The sequence below is a fragment of the Oncorhynchus masou genome, chromosome 12, assembly GCF_036934945.1.
Source record: "Oncorhynchus masou masou isolate Uvic2021 chromosome 12, UVic_Omas_1.1, whole genome shotgun sequence".
NCBI classification, from domain to species: domain Eukaryota; kingdom Metazoa; phylum Chordata; class Actinopteri; order Salmoniformes; family Salmonidae; genus Oncorhynchus; species Oncorhynchus masou.
In genome coordinates, this window is record NC_088223.1 from 79,190,516 (window position 1) to 79,209,775 (window position 19,260).

Here is a 19,260-nt window from a genome sequence, read left to right on the forward strand (position 1 = left end):
TGAGTCACATACTACTACATTACTGTTGCACCAAAGGCTAAACAAATAATTAGAATGAGTATCGTTACATAAAAAACTACCACATTAATACGGTGCCTGGAGGTTCAATTAAACATCCATTTTTGCCAAGTTTAACACTTCGGTAATGAGCTGCTCCAAATCCAATGCTGTCCCAAAGTGTAGGAGTTGGGGCAGGGGATAAACAGTTCCCCTATAGAGCTCTAACAGTCCAAATGCATGGGTATAGGGCAGAGAAATTAAGGACATTAACTGCCTTACAACCAGTTCCTTCCTCATGCTATACAACTCATTAAACCCAGAATCAATTGGTAACATTACATCTCATGCGTGTTTAAACCATATGGGCAAATTTGTATATTGCTCAATTGATTTTGAAATAGATCATAAACTAGTTGTAGAAAAGGTCAACTCCAAAACATAATTTCTGTTCAACGTATGCAGTTTGTTTTTTGTTTTAGATGAAAACTCAATTGTTGTACTGACCCCTTTACGAGACTTGGCAAACAGTTTTGTTAAGGTTGCCTTAGCAAATGGAGGCCCATTCGCTCAACAGAGTCATTTTCCCAGCATCAGAAGTCTAGAGGTGTATAGGTCTGACATCATTGAGCAGGGCCCCTCTCTTAGCAAGTGACCTAGCTGCTATCACTAACTAATGAGAGTGACCCTTTCAGAGCTGTCACCTTCGAAGTACCCAAAGGTCACAGACAGGTGACTTTAATTGCGTTAGGCGGGGGTGTGTGGCGTGTGTGTGTGTATGTTTGACATGTTGAGTCAAATTGGGGTCGTGCATACTGCAGTAGGCGGACAAGCATGCAATCTCTGCGATTCATTCTAACGGAGTCTGGGAGACATTTAGTACAACAGGGGTGTAATCATTCGTCCAAACAGTTGCAAAACTGAATGTTTGGCAACTAATTCAGGCAGGTCCCTCCCAATTTTGTTCCATTTGTTTCCATTTAAGAAAAGTTTTGCAATAGAATACGCCACAGATTAATTCCGGGGGGGGGGGGGGGGTCACTTCATGTGGGTCATGGGAGAATATTTAGTTATCTGAAGTCACAGCCATAATACTGCAGATTGAAGCATGAACATTGCTGTCGGCATTCCACTGAATCAGCAGTCAAAGCCACCTATCTAAGATCACGTTAGAGTTGTAATGTGACATGGGAGCTCTCCTTTGCCATTGCCTCCATCATGGCTTCTAAGAGAGAAAATACACAAAGTCAAAAAATGTAATTATTTTAGATAGCTATGGTCTCACAGGATGAGGAGTAATGGTTCACATACTGATAAGAGTGTTGTCCAGTATGTTATGCTTAACAACTCACCATAAACATACTGCACACTAGCTTCACTAGAAGCATGTGGAAGACTAGTGTGTGTGTGTGAGTGTGTTAGCAATATTGTATCATCAATGCTCAATCCATCTTGGATGAATCATTTTACAGATAAGGGATAACGTTGTTAATAAGTTTTATGTGCCTCTTAGACTAACAGGTTTCTTAATGTGCATTATGGCTAGGACTGAAGTATGTGTCTCCGGATCCATTGAAACAGCATATGAAGTCAATATTGCCTGCAACATCTTAGGCTCTCCGTCAAGCTATAATTAATTCAATGCACATCAAAACAAAGCTCACATCTATCACAGCTATCAGAAAATACAAGGTCAGATAGTTTGTGACCTTGGTCACCTGTGCTTCTCTGGCAATGCTCTTTATGGTGAGGACAACTAAAGACGTCAAAGAGTGGAGACCATCATTGCTGTCAATGCTGATAGTTACAGTCCAGATAAAATTGGTTAAAATGTCGTTGCACAACCTGTCTTTGATACGATGAAGCATTTTTGGCTCTGTATTTCTGCTACAACAAACAGACACACGCAACAGCCGCGAGATCGCATGACAGGTGGCGCGTCAACTTTGCATTAGAAGATAGACAGCAGCCTCTCTACGCTCTGTCAGGCTGGAGACGAAGCCTCCTCCTTCATAATGACTGGTTCTCTAAGCTTCACAATGACTCGCTAATGAACTTGGGGGAGATAAAAACAAACAAGTTATCTCCCAGTTCCAGGAGCCATGGATTATTCCGGGTAAACCACGTGGCTTGAATGGGACTCTACAGCTAGGTTTTAATTACGGCTGTGCGTGGTCCAATAACAGTTACCGAGATGGACGGGTAATTATCAGAATCCTGTCACACTGGAGAGCTGGGTACGTTCGTCGAAGGGTGGAGCTGGACCCTTCACATGTGATTGTGTAACTATGGACTCTCAATTCTCTTAAGTGGGCTCCAGGCTGTGTGGCCCCTCCCCCTCTGTGCAAATCTGAAAGCTCAGAAACTTCTGGGAGATTTGTTTTTACCGCTCCAATTATTTAAGTGAAGAAATTCAGTTTGGCTTATTGAGATGCAGGAAAAGATCATCTCCTCTGATACACACTGGGAGAATGCAAGAGAAAGAGACCACTCCCCTCCACATTTGTCCCTCAGTCTGGCAATGGATACAGTTCAGGAGTCAACCGGTCTGCAAATAGCTGCCATCAATCAATGCAGGCTGGCCTGCCAGGGGCACCCACTCTCCTACCCACTGCCATGCCCAGTCTGTCCCCTCAGCTGCCAGCTACCCTCTGTGCTATCCAGCCACCCTGACAGGTACAGAGCTTACAGGATGGAGGGCCAAGCCCTGTCAGAGGCGCTTCTTTGTCTCACTGTTACTTCAACACTTTTCAAGTAACAATCATAGGCAATAACACCACAGGACCCCGGAACTGGCTCAGGTCTCCCTTTAAGAGCACGCTTCTGTTAGCTGGAGTGGCTTTTGTTGACACTGAAGAGGAGGCGCTAATGTGGAAGGCATAAGTACCAAGCAGAGAAAATGAACAATGCAACCATATCATTATCAAAGTGAACTGCAATTCACTTTAGCTAATTATTGCATTTTGGGAAATCAAAACAAATCAATAAATGCCTGACGTACAATCTGACTACTGGGTGCAATTTGGAAAAGAAATGTCTAAGTCAATACCCATGCAGTATCTTAGAATGAGTAAGAATTAACAAATATGTGCAACAATGCACGTTTTATAGTCCAGCAACATATAACACGATAACTACGGAAATAAGTATTGTCGCATTGAACACCGACTCTTGCCAGAGAAAGCGTGGGTGATTTCTCATCATCACACAATAGTAAACTTACTTGCTCTAGGGATGGCTCAGCATTAATGGGGGGGGGGGGGGGGCGTGATGAATAGTGGAGAACCCTGAGGGGTGAGATAGTGAGTTTCACACATAAAGGGTAGGCCTACGTGACCTGCGTCCCCTGTAGAGCACTAATTGCCAGCGCAGCTCTGAGGAATGGGAACTTTCTATTGATTACCACCCAGCAACAAATGAAAGCTTTTACTCTAGCCTCTGTTTGATTTGAATGTACTTTTAGCCCAAGGGCCAGTCTTCCAAGTCCTTAAGAAAAGTAAAAACAAATATTGTGAATTAATCTCTAAAAGCTCTTTTGCCCAGCTTGGTGGTCTGTAGGTGGCCTTGGTTCTGCTCTGTGTGTTACAACAGTATTTGTCTTTGACTGTATCCAGTTTATCATATATATCGGCTGGTTTTTCAGAGTGGTGAATATTATGAAAAATAATTAGTTTATTATTTTCTATAATTTTCTTGACAGTCGGCCATTTGAATGCATTATGTAATTATATGGAAGACCTCTTGTAACCACATTGCAGAACCATTTGGAATGCCGTATTTTGTGCTATCTGCATTCTCTTTAGGTCACCAATACTTGCATTACCCCAGATGACAAAGCAGTAGTTAATTTGACTATGGATGAGAGCTTGTGAGATTTGTTTAAGTATTTGCTCTGGCATATATTTCACAATCCTTCTGAGCATACAGGAGGTGCCGATGATTTTGTTGCAGAGCTGTGAAATATGTGATGACCAAGAGATACTGTTGTCTAGCAGCACACTGAACAGCCTAGCCTCTGAAACCTCCTCTATGGGTGTCCTGCCATCTGTCAGCTGTGAGGGGTGCAGTTTCTTCCTTCTCTTCATACATATTAGTATTGTCTTGGCTTTATTAGTACTAATTTGTTTCGGGATATCAAAGTTGAAATATTAATCATGTCAGCTTCAAGAGCCTTTTTTAGCTGCCCTACAAAATTGCCTGTTACGTAGACAGTGGTATTGTCAGCAAACATGCCATAGAATTGGAGAGCACCAGAGGGAGATCATTTGAAGCATATAAGAAGTCCTGGGGAGCTGCCTTGTGGGACACCACAGTATACAGAATGAGGTTCAGAATAGGCACCATTTGTGAATGTAAACTTTCTGTTGACAACATAGAACTGTAAGCATCTTAATGAGGTCTAATCAGATCAATAGTGACACAATTTAATCAACAATGTAAAAAGCAGCACTAAAATCAAGAAGCAGCACACCCGGACGTTTACCTTGGTCATGTGACCAGAGCCATTGATCTGTTAAATCAACCAGAGCTGTTGCAGTCAAGTGATCCTTAAGGTATGCATGCTGGTAGGCTGTGATAATTTTATTTTGTTCTATATACAGTTGTGGCCAAAAGTTTTGAGAGTGACACAAATATTAATTTTCACAAAGTCTGCTGCCTCAGTTTGTATAATGGTAATTTGCATATATTCTAGAATGTTATGAAGAGTGATCAGATTAATTGAAATTAATTGCAAAGTCCCTCTTTGCCATGCAAATGAACTGAATCCCCCAAAAACATTTCCACTGAGTGTTGACAAGGACAAGGCTGGAGATCACTCTGTCATGCTGATTGAGTTTGAATAACAGACTGGAAGCTTCAAAAGGAGGGTGGTGCTGGGAATCATTCTTCTTCCTCTGTAAACCATGGTTACCTGCAAGGAAACACGTGCCGTCATCATTGCTTTGCACAGAAAGGGCTTCACAGGCAAGGATATTGCTGCCAGTAAGATTGCACCTAAATCAACCATTTATCGGATCATGAAGAACTTCAAGGAGAGCGGTTCAATTGTTGTGAAGAAGGCTTCAGGGTGCCCAAGAAAGTCCAGCAAGCGCCAGGACCGTCTCCTAAAGTTGATTCAGCTGTGGGATTGGGGCACCACCAGTACAGAGCTTGCTCAGGAATGGCAGCAGGCAAGTGTGAGTGCATCTGCACACACAGTGAGGAAAATGCTTTTGGAGGATGGCCTGGTGTCAAGAAGGGCAGCAAAGAAGCCACTTATCTCCAGGAAAAACATCAGTGACAGACTGATATTCTGCAAAAGGTACAGGGATTGGACTGCTGAGGACTGAGGTAAAGTCATTTTCTCTGACGAATCCCCTTTCCGATTGTTTGGGGCATCTGGAAAAAAAGCTTGTTCGGAGAAGACAACGTGAGCGCTACCATCAGTCCTGTGTCATGCCAACAGTAAAGCATCCTGAGACCATTCATGTGTGGGGTTGCTTCTCAGCCAAGGGAGTGGGCACACTCACAGTTTTGTCTAAGAACACAGCCATGAATAAAGAATGGTACCAACACAATTTAGCAACTTCTCCCAACCATCCAGGAACAGTTTGTTGACAAACAATGCCTTTTCCAGCATGATGGAGCACCTTGTACTAAGGCAAAGTGATAACTAAGTGGCTCGGGGAACAAAACATCAATATTTTGGGTCCATGGCCAGGAAACTCCCCAGAACTTAATCAGAACTTGTGGTCAATCCTCAAGAGGCGGGGGTACAAACAAAAACCCACAAATTCTGACAAACTCCAAGCATTGATTATGCCAGAATGGGCTGCCATCAGTCAGGATGTGGCCCAGAAGTTAATTGACAGCATGCCAGGGCAGACTGCAGAGGTCTTGAAAAAGAAAGGTCAACACTGCAAATAAAAGCCTTTGACACTTATGAAATGCTTTGTAATTATACTTCAGTATTCCATAGTAACATCTGACAAAAATATGTAAAGACACTGAAGCAGAAAACTTAGTGAAAATTAATATTTGTGTCATTCTCAAAACATTTGGCCACGACTGTACACCCATATACAGTTACTGACAATTGCTTCCAAAATATTACTAAATGATGACAGTGGGATAGTCTACGGACTGATAAAAGGTTGTTTTGCCTTTTTGAATTGGACACAATTTTGCATGCTTCCATTCATTAGGAAACTTTAATTCCTTAAAAAAATATGCCTAATTGCAGCTGCAATATATGGTGCTGCTAGTCAAAGAAGTTTGTCAATGAGATCAAGCCCAGGTGACTTGTCCTCAGGTAAGCACATTGATGCTTTGAGCACTTCATCAGTTGATACCTGTGGTAATGTGAAACTGCAGGCTTTTGATAATTTTGTCAATAGAATTAACAATGTCCCTTTCATTGACAGGATGACTCATACGTATCCTGCCTGAGACTGTTCACCTTATTTTCAAAATAATCTGCAAAATGATTAGCAATGTCGGTAGGTTTTGTTTTTATTTCCTCATTTACTTCCACAGTAGATTGATACTATGTGCTGGGTGTGCCCAGGAGGCCTTTCACAGTATTCCAGACTGATGTGGGATTGTTTTTGCAGTCAGTGAAAGCTTTTTTTGTACAAAATAATATTACATTCTGATGATTCAGTTACACAGCATATTTCCGTGGGTTTCCTGTACATTATATCAGATTCAAATTGTGAGTTAATAGCATGACTCTTTGTCTCATATCGCAGTGTAAAAGCCACACAGCTCATTGTCTATCCATGGCGATGGGCTGACCTTCACAGTTTTTCTATTATTATTTGGGCATGGCAATCAACCGTCCTTGTAAAATGTTGTGAAACATTCTACTGCATGATTTATGTTGTCTTCAAGGTAGACCAATTCCCAAGGCATATCTTTTTAGTCATCAAGAAAATGTTTACAGTTCCAGTGTCTTGGAAAAGTATTCAGACCCCTTGACTCTTTCCACATGTTGTTACATTACAGCCTTATTCTAAAATGGATTAACAAAAATCCTTAGCAATATTCACACACAATACCCAATAATGACAAAGCTAAAACTGGTTTCTAGAAATGTTTGCAAATTGACTTAATTATTCAGACCTTTTGCTATGAGACTCGAAATTGAGCTCAGGTGCATCCTGTTTCCATTGATCATCCTTGAGATGTTTCTACAACTTGATTGGAGTCCACCTGTGGTAAATTCAATTGATTGGACATGATTTTGAAAGGCACACACCTGTCTATATAAGGTCCCAAAGTTGACAGTGCATGTCAGAGCAAAAACCAAGCCATTAGGTCAAAGGGCTCTGAGACAGGATTGTGTCCAGGTACATATCTGGGGAAGGGTACCAAAACATTTCTGTAGCATTGCCTTCCCTAAGAAGAACGTGGCCTCAATCATTCTTAAATGGAAGAAGTTTGGAACCACAAATACTCTTCTGAAAGCTGGCCGCCCAGCCAAACTGAGCAATTGGGAGAGAAGGGCCTTGGTCAGGTAGTTGACCAAGAACCCAATGGTCACTCTGACAGAGCTCCAGAGTTCCTCTGTGGAGATGGGAATACCTTCTAGAAGGACAACTATCTCTGCAGCACTCCACCAGCACTCCTCAGTAAAAGGCACATGGCAGCCCGCTTGGACTTTGCCAAAAGGCACCTAATGACTCTCAGACCATGAGAAACAAGATTCTGTGGTCTGATGAAACCAAGATTGAACTCTTTGGCCTGAATGCCAAGCGTCAAGTCTGGAGAAAACCTGGCACCATCCCTAAAGTGAGGCACTGTGGTGGCAGCATCATGCTGTGGGGATGTTTTTCAGCAGCAGGGACTGGGAGACTAGTCAGGATCGAGGCAAAGCTGAACGGTGCAAACTACTATAGAGAGAGATCCTTGATGAAAACCTGCTCCAGAGCACTCAGGATCTCAGACTGGGGCGAAGGTTCACCTGCCAACAGGACAACGACTCTAAACACATAGCCAAGACAACAAAGGAGTGACTTTGGTCCAAGTCTCTGAATGTCCTTGAGTGGGCCCAGCCAGAGCCCAGACTTGAACCCGGTCGAACATCTCTGGAGGGACCTGAAAATAGCTGTGCAACAACACTCCCCATCCAACCTGACAGAGCTTGAGAGGATCTGCAGAGAAGAATCGGAAAACTCCCCAAATACAGGTGTACTGTATTTCATCAGAGGCATGGTCACCTACTGTATATCATCCAGGTAAGATACATTTGAACATGGTTGCCTGTACACACACCCCACCAAAATTGGTGGTTGAAATGTTAAATGAACCTGTAGCCATAGTATTTCTATTCATCCCTCAGTTTAAACGGTAAGTGAATCTGTGTGTCTATCAAGGCACTATATATATATATATATATATATATATATATATATATATATATATATACATATATATATATACATAGTGCCTTGCGAAAGTATTCAGCCCCCTTGAACTTTGCGACCTTTTGCCACATTTCAGGCTTCAAACATAAAGATATAAAACTGTATTTTTTTGTTAAGAATCAACAACAAGTGGGACACAATCATGAAGTGGAACGACATTTATTGGATATTTCAAACTTTTTTAACAAATCAAAAACTGAAAAATTGAGCGTGCAAAATTATTCAGCCCCTTTACTTTCAGTGCAGCAAACTCTCTCCAGAAGTTCAGTGAGGATCTCTGAATGATCCAATGTTGACCTAAATGACTAATGATGATAAATACAATCCACCTGTGTGTAATCAAGTCTCCGTATAAATGCACCTGCACTGTGATAGTCTCAGAGGTCCGTTAAAAGCGCAGAGAGCATCATGAAGAACAAGGAACACACCAGGCAGGTCCGTGATACTGTTGTGAAGAAGTTTAAAGCTGGATTTGGATACAAAAATATTTCCCAAGCTTTAAACATCCCAAGGAGCACTGTGCAAGCGATAATATTGAAATGGAAGGAGTATCAGACCACTGCAAATCTACCAAGACCTGGCCGTCCCTTTAAACTTTCAGCTTATACAAGGAGAAGACTGATCAGAGATGCAGCCAAGAGGCCCATGATCACTCTGGATGAACTGCAGAGATCTACAGCTGAGGTGGGAGACTCTGTCCATAGGACAACAATCAGTCGTATATTGCACAAATCTGGCCTTTATGGAAGTGGCAAGAAGAAAGCATTTTCTTAAAGATATCCATAAAAAGTGTCGTTTAAAGTTTGCCACAAGCCACCTGGGAGACACACCAAACATGTGGAAGAAGGTGCTCTGGTCAGATGAAACCAAAATTGAACTTTTTGGCAACAATGCAAAACGTTATGTTTGGCGTAAAAGCAACACAGCTCATCACAATGAACACACCATCCCCACTGTCAAACATGGTGGTGGCAACTTAAGGGGGCTGAATAATTTTGCATGCCCAATTTTTCAGTTTTTGATTTGTTAAAAAAGTTTGAAATATCCAATAAATGTCGTTCCACTTCATGATTGTGTCCCACTTGTTGTTGATTCTTAACAAAAAAATACAGTTTTATATCTTTATGTTTGAAGCCTGAAATGTGGCAAAAGGTCGCAAAGTTCAAGGGGGCCAAATACTTTCGCAAGGCACTATATATATATATATATATATATATATATATATTGCAACACCACCACCTTGTCTGTTCCTGTCCTTTCTAATAATAGTATAACCACTGACGCTGACCTGTTCATCAGTAGTACAATTTTCCAGATGGGTTTCTGTGATTGCTAGAACATGCACGTTGTTTTTATGTACCAAGTCATAGACTTGATTTTATTAGGAAGGCTAAACATCTTTAAATGGGCTATATACAGTTCTTTCTTTGATAATTGCAAATCAACAGAATGTGAAATTCTTGTAGATGCAGTCATTGTCTTTTTAGTGGAATGCGGGACACAGAAGTCATGGCAAAGAGGGAATGAACTAAAAACAGCCAGGGGATCATTTTTGTGTCTCGGAACAGCTGGCCATTTCTGTACATTTTGTCCACAACCGGTGCAACTCGGGTGCTCCGACCCCTGTGTTCTTTCATGACAGAATATAGTACTTGCTTATGTCATGGGTAAAGTGGTCATTCATCCCATAGTTAGTTCCTTTTCATTCTCTGCCCCTGCTTTTGACCATTTCATTCTGTTTTGAAATGTTCAAAGCGCACAATAATTGTGCGAGGTCTGCCTCTGAAAGATTTCCCCATTCTATGCACCCCAAAGAAGGTGATTTTCTCCACCAAATCAGGGAGCAGTTTCATCTTTTTAGTCATAAATTCCTTCACACTTCACTCGTTTGATATTATCTGTCTCAGAAATCCCAGAAAATAATAGATTGTCTCTCATTCCCCAAGATTGTACACCAAGCAGTGACTCCTTCCGCTTTCTGAATTCCCAATAAATTGTCAACTGCATTCCAAATGTTACATATGGTACCTTTAAAATATTCTCCTTCTTCAGTTTGTCTATTTCCTTTTGGCTGGACTCCAAACAGGCTGTCAGTTCTGAGATGCTCTGTTGGATTGTCTCTAGCATCTCCAAATTCACAATTTTTTTTGTCGAAAGACTCCAGCACATCCCTGGCACCGTCCATGGCCTGCATGCTGAAAGAATCTCTTTAACTGGTGATGTCAAACGAACTAAGCCGGAGCCGTGACTTTTTGCGAACATGACGGAGCTAGCGCGGATGCTGCCTTTGACATGTTTCATGTCCGACAGGGCCTGGTAGTGACGGTCTATAAAGCTTTCTAGCTCCTGGGTTGACTCTGACACTTACAGTTTTTGTTTTGAAACATTCCCTACTACACAGTGTATCCTTGTGGATGGCAACATATGTTCATAGATACAGTGGGGAGAACAAGTATTTGATACACTGCCTATTTTGCAGGTTTTCCTACTTACAAAGCATGTAGAGGTCTGTCATTTGTATCATAGGTACACTTCAACTGTGAGAGACGGAATCTATCTAAAACAAAAATCCAGAAAATCACATTGTATGATTTTTAAGTAATTAATTTGCATTTTATTGCATGACATAAGTATTTGATCACCTACCAACCAGTTAGAATTCCGGCTCTCACAGACCTGTTAGTTTTTCTTTAAGAAGCCCCCCTGTTCTCCACTCATTACCTGTATTAACTGCACCTGATTGAACTCATTACCTGTGTAAAAGACAACTGTCCACACACTCAATCAAACAGACTCCAACCTCTCCACAATGGCCAAGACCAGGGAGCTGTGTAGACATCAGGGATAAAATTGTAGACCTGCACAAGGCTGGGATGGGCTACAGGACAATAGGCAAACAGCTTGGTGAGAAGGCAACAACTGTTGGCGCAATTATTAGAAAATGGAAGAAGTTCAAGATGACGGTCAATCACCCTCAGTCTGGGGCTCCATGCAATATCTCACCTCGTGGGGCATCAATGATCATGAAGACGTTGGGGAATCAGCACAGAACTACACGGCAGGACCTGGTCAATGACCTGAAGAGAGCTCGGACCACAGTCTCAAAGAAAACCATTAGTAACACACTACACCATCATGGATTAAAATCCTGCAGCGCACACAAGGTCCCCCTGCACAAGCCAGCGCATGTCCAGGCCCGTCTGAAGTTTGCCAATTGCCATCTGGATGATCCAGAGGAGGAATGGGAGAAGGTCATGTGGTCTGGTGAGACAAAAATAGAGCTTTTTGGTCTAAACTCCACTCGCCGTGTTTGGAGGAAGAAGAAGGATGAGTACAACCCCAAGGACACCATCCCAACCGTGAAGCATGAAGGTGGAAACATCATTCTTTGGGGATGCTTTTCTGCAAAGGGGACAGGACGACTGCACCGTATTGAGGGGAGGATGAATGGGGCCATGTATCGTGAGATCTTGGCCAGCAAACTCCTTCCCTCAGTAAGAGCATTGAAGATGGGTCATGGATGGGTCTTCCAGCATGACAACGACCCTAAACACACAGCCAGGGCAACTAATGAGTGGCTCCGTAAGAAGCATCTCAAGGTCCTGGAGTGGCCTAGCCAGTCTCCAGACCTGAACCCAATAGAACATCTTTGGAGGGAGCTGAAAGTCCGTATTGCCCAGCGACAGCCCCGAAACCTGAAGGATCTGGAGAAGGTCTGTATGGAGGAGTGGGACAAAATCCCTGCTGCAGTGTGTGCAAACCTGGTCAAGAACTACAGGAAACGTATGAGCTCTGTAATTGCAAACAAAGGTTTCTGTACCAAAAATTAAGTTCTGCTTTTCTGATGTATCAAATACTTATGTCATGCAATAAAATGCAATTTAATTACTTAATTAAAAATCATACAATGTGATTTTCTGGATTTTTGTTTTAGATTCCATCTCTCACAGTTGAAGTGTACCTATGATAAAAATTACAGACCTCTACATGGTTTGTAAGTAGGAAAACCTGCAAAATCGGTAGAGTATCAAATACTTGTTCTCCCCAATGTACATCTATACTACTTAGATTGAGCAAACAATTGTATTTTGCACAGCGAGAGAGGCCCCGTACCACTGCTCACGGTTCCGTACCACTGCTCACGGTTCCGTACCACTGCTCACGGTCATTAGTACTATCGGCCAAGATCCACTAGCTAGCGATGCTTAGCCTATCTACGCTAGCTTCGTCCAGAGAGGCTCATCATGCTAGATGGTTCAGTATAAATAAAACAGGTGATGGATCAAACAATGTAATGAAGTTCTTTGTTTTATATTATTAAAGAAAAATATAACTTTTTCTGTATACTTTGTTCTTGGCAGAAATGCTTCAATCCTGTAGTTATTTATTGCCCATGCATGTCCTGAGTGTCTATTGAGACATTGCCTTTACTTTAACACGTGAATCCATGCCAGGGAAAAACACCCATCAATGTCCTCTTTTGGGAATTAAAGAAATGTTTAAATGTTTTCTCGACTCCATTCAACTGCTTATCTTACCAGTCTTTTCTTTCAAAATGTACATGAAGCAGGTATTTAGTCTGTCACAAATAAGTCAGAGCTGAAATTTCCCCACCACCAAAGAAAGAAAGCAGAGTTTTAAAATCCTCTACTGCTGCATTTGAGTATTTTGCCTTTTTGGCATGCATTCCAGTTATGTTAAGCGATGACAAGTACCCTAATGGGACCGAATACTCTTCAAAACCTTGCAGAAATCCCAACAGTGAAAAAAATACTAATGTGTTTTTGTGTTCTAGTGAAGACCGCCCTAAAAAGTGAAGCCATCCACAAGCCCAGAGGGAGCCTCTCTAGCACTCTCTCCCAGGGAGTCTCGCTCTGATGCTAGCCCAACTGCTGTTCCTAGGCTTTGAGAGGAAGCCCAAGGAGTTGCCTGGAGCTCCCTGGACTGGGGCTTCGCTAGTCCGCTGCCAGGTACCAGAGCAGAGGAAGCCTGCTGCCTACTATGACACCTAGGGTTTCATGTAGAGCCTTGCACTGACTGTGACAGCTGGAGCTGCAGCTGAAATCCCAGAGGAAGTCACTAACCAAAGGCCGAATCTGGCATCACAGATTGGCATGTTTGGTAGGGAGAAACTGGGGTGAAAGAGGGAGGTACTGCTTGAACTTAAAACCACATATTTTCATTTTCCATTGCAAAAAGAAATTATACAGCATGCCCTGCTGAACATGACCCCAGTGTGTTACCCCTGTGACTTAAATTCTTTCCTTGGGGAATAGAAGGGATTGGAACAAGAAGGGGTTATTCTCAGATCTGCCAGCTGGTTCACTTTGAGGAGAAAAGGGTATGTGGAAGAGGGCAAAGTAAGTGTCTGACCTGACTCTCCTTGTCTGGCATTCCCCCCCAAGCAAGGCAATGTGGATCTGGCTGGGTAAATTGGACCTACTTATCCTGAAAAGACAATTACGAGCAAAAGGTGGAAAAGGAAAATGGCCACTTCATCTTCGAGTGGAGAGGGAAAAGATAGCAGAGGCTCTGTAACTTTTTCCCCACCTTGTTGATTTGGATGGAGACGCTGTTTATTTGGGCTGGAAAGCATGCAGTCTTCAGTAAATAATCCTGATTTCAGACATTCCTCTTGAGCCACTGCATTCAGACATCCTGTCTGGCCTATTGCAGACCAAGCCACGATACAAAAGCATGCAGTAGGTCACAGGAAATCCATTTGAGATCATTAACTAGTAAATGTCACAAAGAATATGGGTGAGCAACAGAGGGGAAGAGATATCTGAAATGTCTACAGATGTTTGCTGCTTTGTCCTAGAGCCCAGCGAATGAGCTACTGAAACCCAAAAGTCATCTTCAAGAAGAAGCGGCGATTATTTAAACAAAACACAGTGAGGGAAAATGCTTTGAGCCTCAGACATGAAGAGATTTCCCTTCTTGGGAATTTGTGGATTTGAATGTGTGCGTGCGCATGCACATGTGTTTTTGTGTGGGTTTGAGTGTGTGTGTAAGCAAGTGCATGCATGTGTGTGTTTTCCTTTGTGGGTGTGTGTGTTCGTGAGTGTGTGAGCCTGTGCATGCACATGTGTTTTTGTCTGTGTGTTGACCTGTGTGTGTACTGTAGAGCTGCTGTAAGGACAGACTAAAGGCTTCGTTTGGATCCAGAGTAAAGTGAACAGCAACAGATGCTACCAGAAGCCTGTTGTCAGAGGAAATACCCTTCACATGACCACGGAGTGGCAAGAAGCAGAGAGCAACACACACAACGACAGAGCCAAAACAAGCTGCCAGTGATCCCCCTGCCAGCCTCTGGTACATGTTTAGCTATGAGCCTGGAGTGTGTGTGTTTGAGACAGAGAAAGGATATCAACCACCTTGATCAAAATATAACCATGTAGCATCATGAATGTCCGTGGAGCCTACTTTATGTTACCGTTTTAGATATCTGAAAATAGGAAAAGAGAGAGCTGCTGAGCTCTAAAAGTCCTCTTCATCTTTTATCCGAAATAGGGGGGGAAATGATGGTACCATTTACAGGCTGCGTTTAAAGCAGGATAAATTGCAAACGTCTGACTATTTAACAAGAAACATACCATTCCCTGTCATTATGCAAAGTTAGTTAGAGACCAGCTACCTACTATATTGCTATGTATGGATCGTAATATGTACTGCTATTGAGCCCCGGACCTAGGTACTTAAATGGAATTGCTGCAGTGACTACCAAGCAATACAAATGTGAGTATCAATACTACATCTGCTATTTCGACAAGCATTACGAAAAGGTTATAGTTTAAACTTGACAACAGCTTAATAGCACAGATTGGTAATGAATTAACAACTGATATAACGAATTAACCTATGAGATGTTGATCCATGCTTGGGGTGGTTCTGGTTGTGTGTTTTACATTGGTTAACCCTAAACCATGGAAACAATTTCCCGTTGAATGACAAACATCATGAATGCTCACCTTGGCTTTGTTGATGGTACAGTGCAAAGCGTTGTTTTCCTGGTCATACAGTAAACTGAAGTCCAGGGTCCCCAATGTAGCTTTAGGAGAGAGAAAGAAACATTTTTTAATCAGATATCAGAGCAGAGACGGTTTCAACTACATGCTACACACTATGAGAGAGAGAGAGAGAGAGAGAGAGGAGACTACAACAGAAATCAGACGACAAAGTGGAGATGCCTTCAACTGCTTGCTTCAAACACACCACAACTGTGTTTAACCTCACTTCATATAGGCCTGTCTGCCAATAAAGAGTAAAAAAAATGTCATGCCTGATCTACTCCATAGGGTCCATCTGGAGTATAAACTCTTCCAAATGTTTCATTAACTACATGATCATACAAAATAATCATTTCATTATCCCTATAAAGGCCTGTTCCACAGCATGGCCCAACACCTGAAACAGCATTACATTGTGCCACTTCCTGTCAGAGAGACCGTTAAGTCCAAGACCTTGATACCGCCTGTGTTTGTCTTCTCGCTGGCATCTGGAGGGTGCATTAATTCTATAAACATTGCAGCACGTTTGCCCATGGAGGTTGTGTGTGTGCGTGATGCTACGTAGAAAGGCAACAGAGGACACCCGAGGGATTAAACCAGGTTTGTTTTCGATTATCGAGATTGGAGCCCGGGCCGTGACTTCAATCTCTAATACATTTATGAGATGCTGGGGGGGCGGCATTCAGCGGAGGCTTGTGCTCTTTTTTTCCTGCGGAATTGCCTCTCAGATTTGTTTTTCTTTCTACTATCTCTTCATCACCCCCACCAACAATTTTCTGCCCCTTCGTTGCCTCGTAGCACGTAGCTTGTATCAAATCCATTACGCCATGTCGTGTCATTATTTCTGTGGTCTAAAAGGGAACATATCGCTGCAGGCAGCATTTTCCCAGCAGCGATCATGCAGAGAGGGGAGAGGGAGCAAAAATTGGCAGGTAATAAAGCCATTATGCAAAATTCAGGGAGGCATGGAACTGTATAGATCTGGCCGATACGGGAGGAGTATCTATTCCCATCTATTTAATGGCTAAACATGTATTTGTCTCTCTAACTAAAAGTGCTCTGTGCTTTTGATTTTTGCATTGCAAAGCTATCAATTGGTTTCTTCAAAGGCTTGAAAATTCTGGGACAAAAACATGTTTCCATACTATAACGTACCATCTGGATTCTATTACAGGGGAAATACAGTAAGCCAACACATACAGTATGGCCGGAGCCACAGGTTGTCTCGCCACAGCGTAGCTTTCAGCTGTCTGATGACATTTGGCCTCGCAGATCATTAGATGTGTTAGTACCTCAATGTTCTGCAGTTTTATGTGTTTCACATCCATGGGTGGGCTTTTCTGGTACATATAACTGTAAGGGTAGAGTACCTACTGCTCTAGTTTGGCAGCTTGTGTTATGTCACTTGCAACCTCTACACTGCAAAGTGGTGTAGCAGCAACCTACAAACAGGAAGAGAAGGAGCACAGTAATTTACAGACCAACTAACAAACAACGAATGACATCACAAGAAGAGAAGAAGCAGCACAGTAAACTACAGACCAACAAACAAACAATGAATGACATCACAGGAAGAGGAGATAGAGCACAGTGTCGTGTCTTTGGCTATGCCGGATTAAGTGATATGACATGCTATTCTATAAAATAATTTATCCGTCATTAATATTACCTGATTGAGCTAATCATGTAAATGTAATTAACTAGAGTCGGGCACCACGAAAGAACATTTATAGAGCTGTTATCTTCTGAATAAACTCTTAAAGACCTAGTAATATTTTACATCAATAGCAGTCAATATTAATCGTCATCTTAATTCAGTCTCATCTGAAAGTTGTAAATTCTTGGTTATCTGCACGAACCCTGGCTCACAAGTTGAATCAGCAATACAAAATGGGGTTTAATTACTTATTTACTAAATACCTAACTAATCACACAGAATTACACATACATATTATGTCATAAAGGAAAACGTCCCAGATATGACAGCTTGTTACACAAAAGGGGCTGAGTTTGAGTGAAAGAGCGGGAAGACTGAGGAACAAATGGCGAAGCTGTGCTATCGTAAATACAGTATCTTATGCATCCTAAATTACCGCCCATTTGGAAAAGGAAAATGCAATAAATATTTACTCTGAGCTGCGTTTCAGTAGGTTGGTGGTAGATGGAAGGCCGTGTTGCCCAAGCGAGTCCTTTAATCTTTTGAAGAATGACTCTGCTGGTAATTGAATACGTTGTAGTAACGTCGTTGTGTGGTAGACGGGATACTCTGTCTGTTCCTTCCTAATCGTCGTTTGCAGCTGCTGTTGCTAACTCAACGGCTAGAAGGTATAACTTCTGTAGTGAATAAGAGTTCAAAGTTCATACCATTCGCAACCAAAGCTCACGCTAATGTTGGCTTCGTTCTGTAGTTATTATCTGAACCATTCTGACATCGGACCGTCGTCTTCACGTCCTCGGAACAGGAGGTTACATTGTCGTCAAGGGCTTATATGGGAAGGGAGAGGAGGGCTTGAAAAGTTTGAAAAGTTTTATAGCCCATGTCCCTTCACAGGGGCAGGCCACTGATTGAGCAGAGCCCTATCTTGTGAAAACCCAAATATCACATTTTAGAAGCTAAAATCACATTTCATCCCATCACGAATAATTTAATATTCAAACATTTAAATTGAACAACAATTCCACGTGAATCCGATAACTCTGATGTGTAGACTTTCCACTGTAGAGTTTGTCATCTTATCATTGATGAGAATGTCTCAGATGACAACCGAACTGACATCATATTCATTAAGTACCACCGCATATGTTCAATTGGTCACATTACCAGAATATAGTTCATTTCCCCCCACCTTCTGATGTTCCCAGAATCTCTATGTTAACCATGGGTTTTGCAAATGTAACCTCAGTAGGGTAGAGAGAGGAAAAAAGGGGGAAGAGGTATTTATGACTGTCATAAACCTACACCCCAGGCCAACGTCATGACAACAGTGACCTTCAGACCAACAACAAGCAGGAAGTCTCTCAATGTGCATGCAGATACAGCCAGTCAAAAACATAAGACAGCTGATCGAATCCATGTCCGCAGAAAGTTCATTGCAACAAAGCATTGAAAGGCTCAATGGAGTGATGTTAAGAAAATAATTTCCGCAGCATAAATTACAACTCTGGCTGTGGGGACAGCCGGTAATTAAGAGAAATGACAATAATACAAAGCGCGGGCTGTTTGGAGCTGGAGCCGGATAAGAGGAGTCATTTTAATTGAACACAGTCTAATTCATCAGCACTGACTGGCAGCAGCCTTGGCTTGGTGCAGCCGTCCATCCCCATCTTACACAACATTTTTCTTTGATTCCATAAACGGTGCCCAACGTTTAGGCCTACCGCTTTGTGATTAACCTTAGAGTGCCGGCCTACTCTACAGTGCCATAGAAAACCCTGTGTGCATATTAGAAAGCACTTTGTGGGTGCATTAGTGGGCTAGGAGAGCCTCGTCTTTCTTTCTTTTGTCGGGGCACTCAGTGGTTGCCGAGAGAGAGATGTACACGTAAATGCCAAAGTTAGATGTATGTGTGTGTTCAAGTTTGTTTATTTGTCATATATACAGTACATGAAGTACATGTTCCCTTGCAGGTTCACCACATGACAATGCAACAACTATAGGAAAGTAAGTTAATAAGAATAATAACAATAACAATAAAAGCTCAATTAATAAAAATAGGACACAAATTGCCTTTCCCTCAGAGAGAAAGAGAGCGAGAGAAAGAGAGAGAGGTGAGAGATGGCACTGGCCGCCTAATTCCGCTGGTGTGTGTTAGTCTTGCCTGATGAGCCGAAAGCTTAATTAAAAG

At 42.2% G+C, this 19,260-nt stretch overlaps 1 protein-coding gene across 1 annotated transcript in view; it reads right to left on the reverse strand.

The window, feature by feature from the left end:
- The window catches only part of LOC135550894 (double C2-like domain-containing protein beta), a 152,798-nt gene that overhangs the window by 73,261 nt on the left and 60,277 nt on the right, over positions 1-19,260 (reverse strand). Inside the window, exon 2 of the mRNA XM_064982106.1 lies at positions 15,377-15,456. Within this exon, the coding sequence (XP_064838178.1) occupies positions 15,377-15,456 (80 nt within the window). The remainder of the gene's footprint in view (positions 1-15,376; positions 15,457-19,260) is intronic.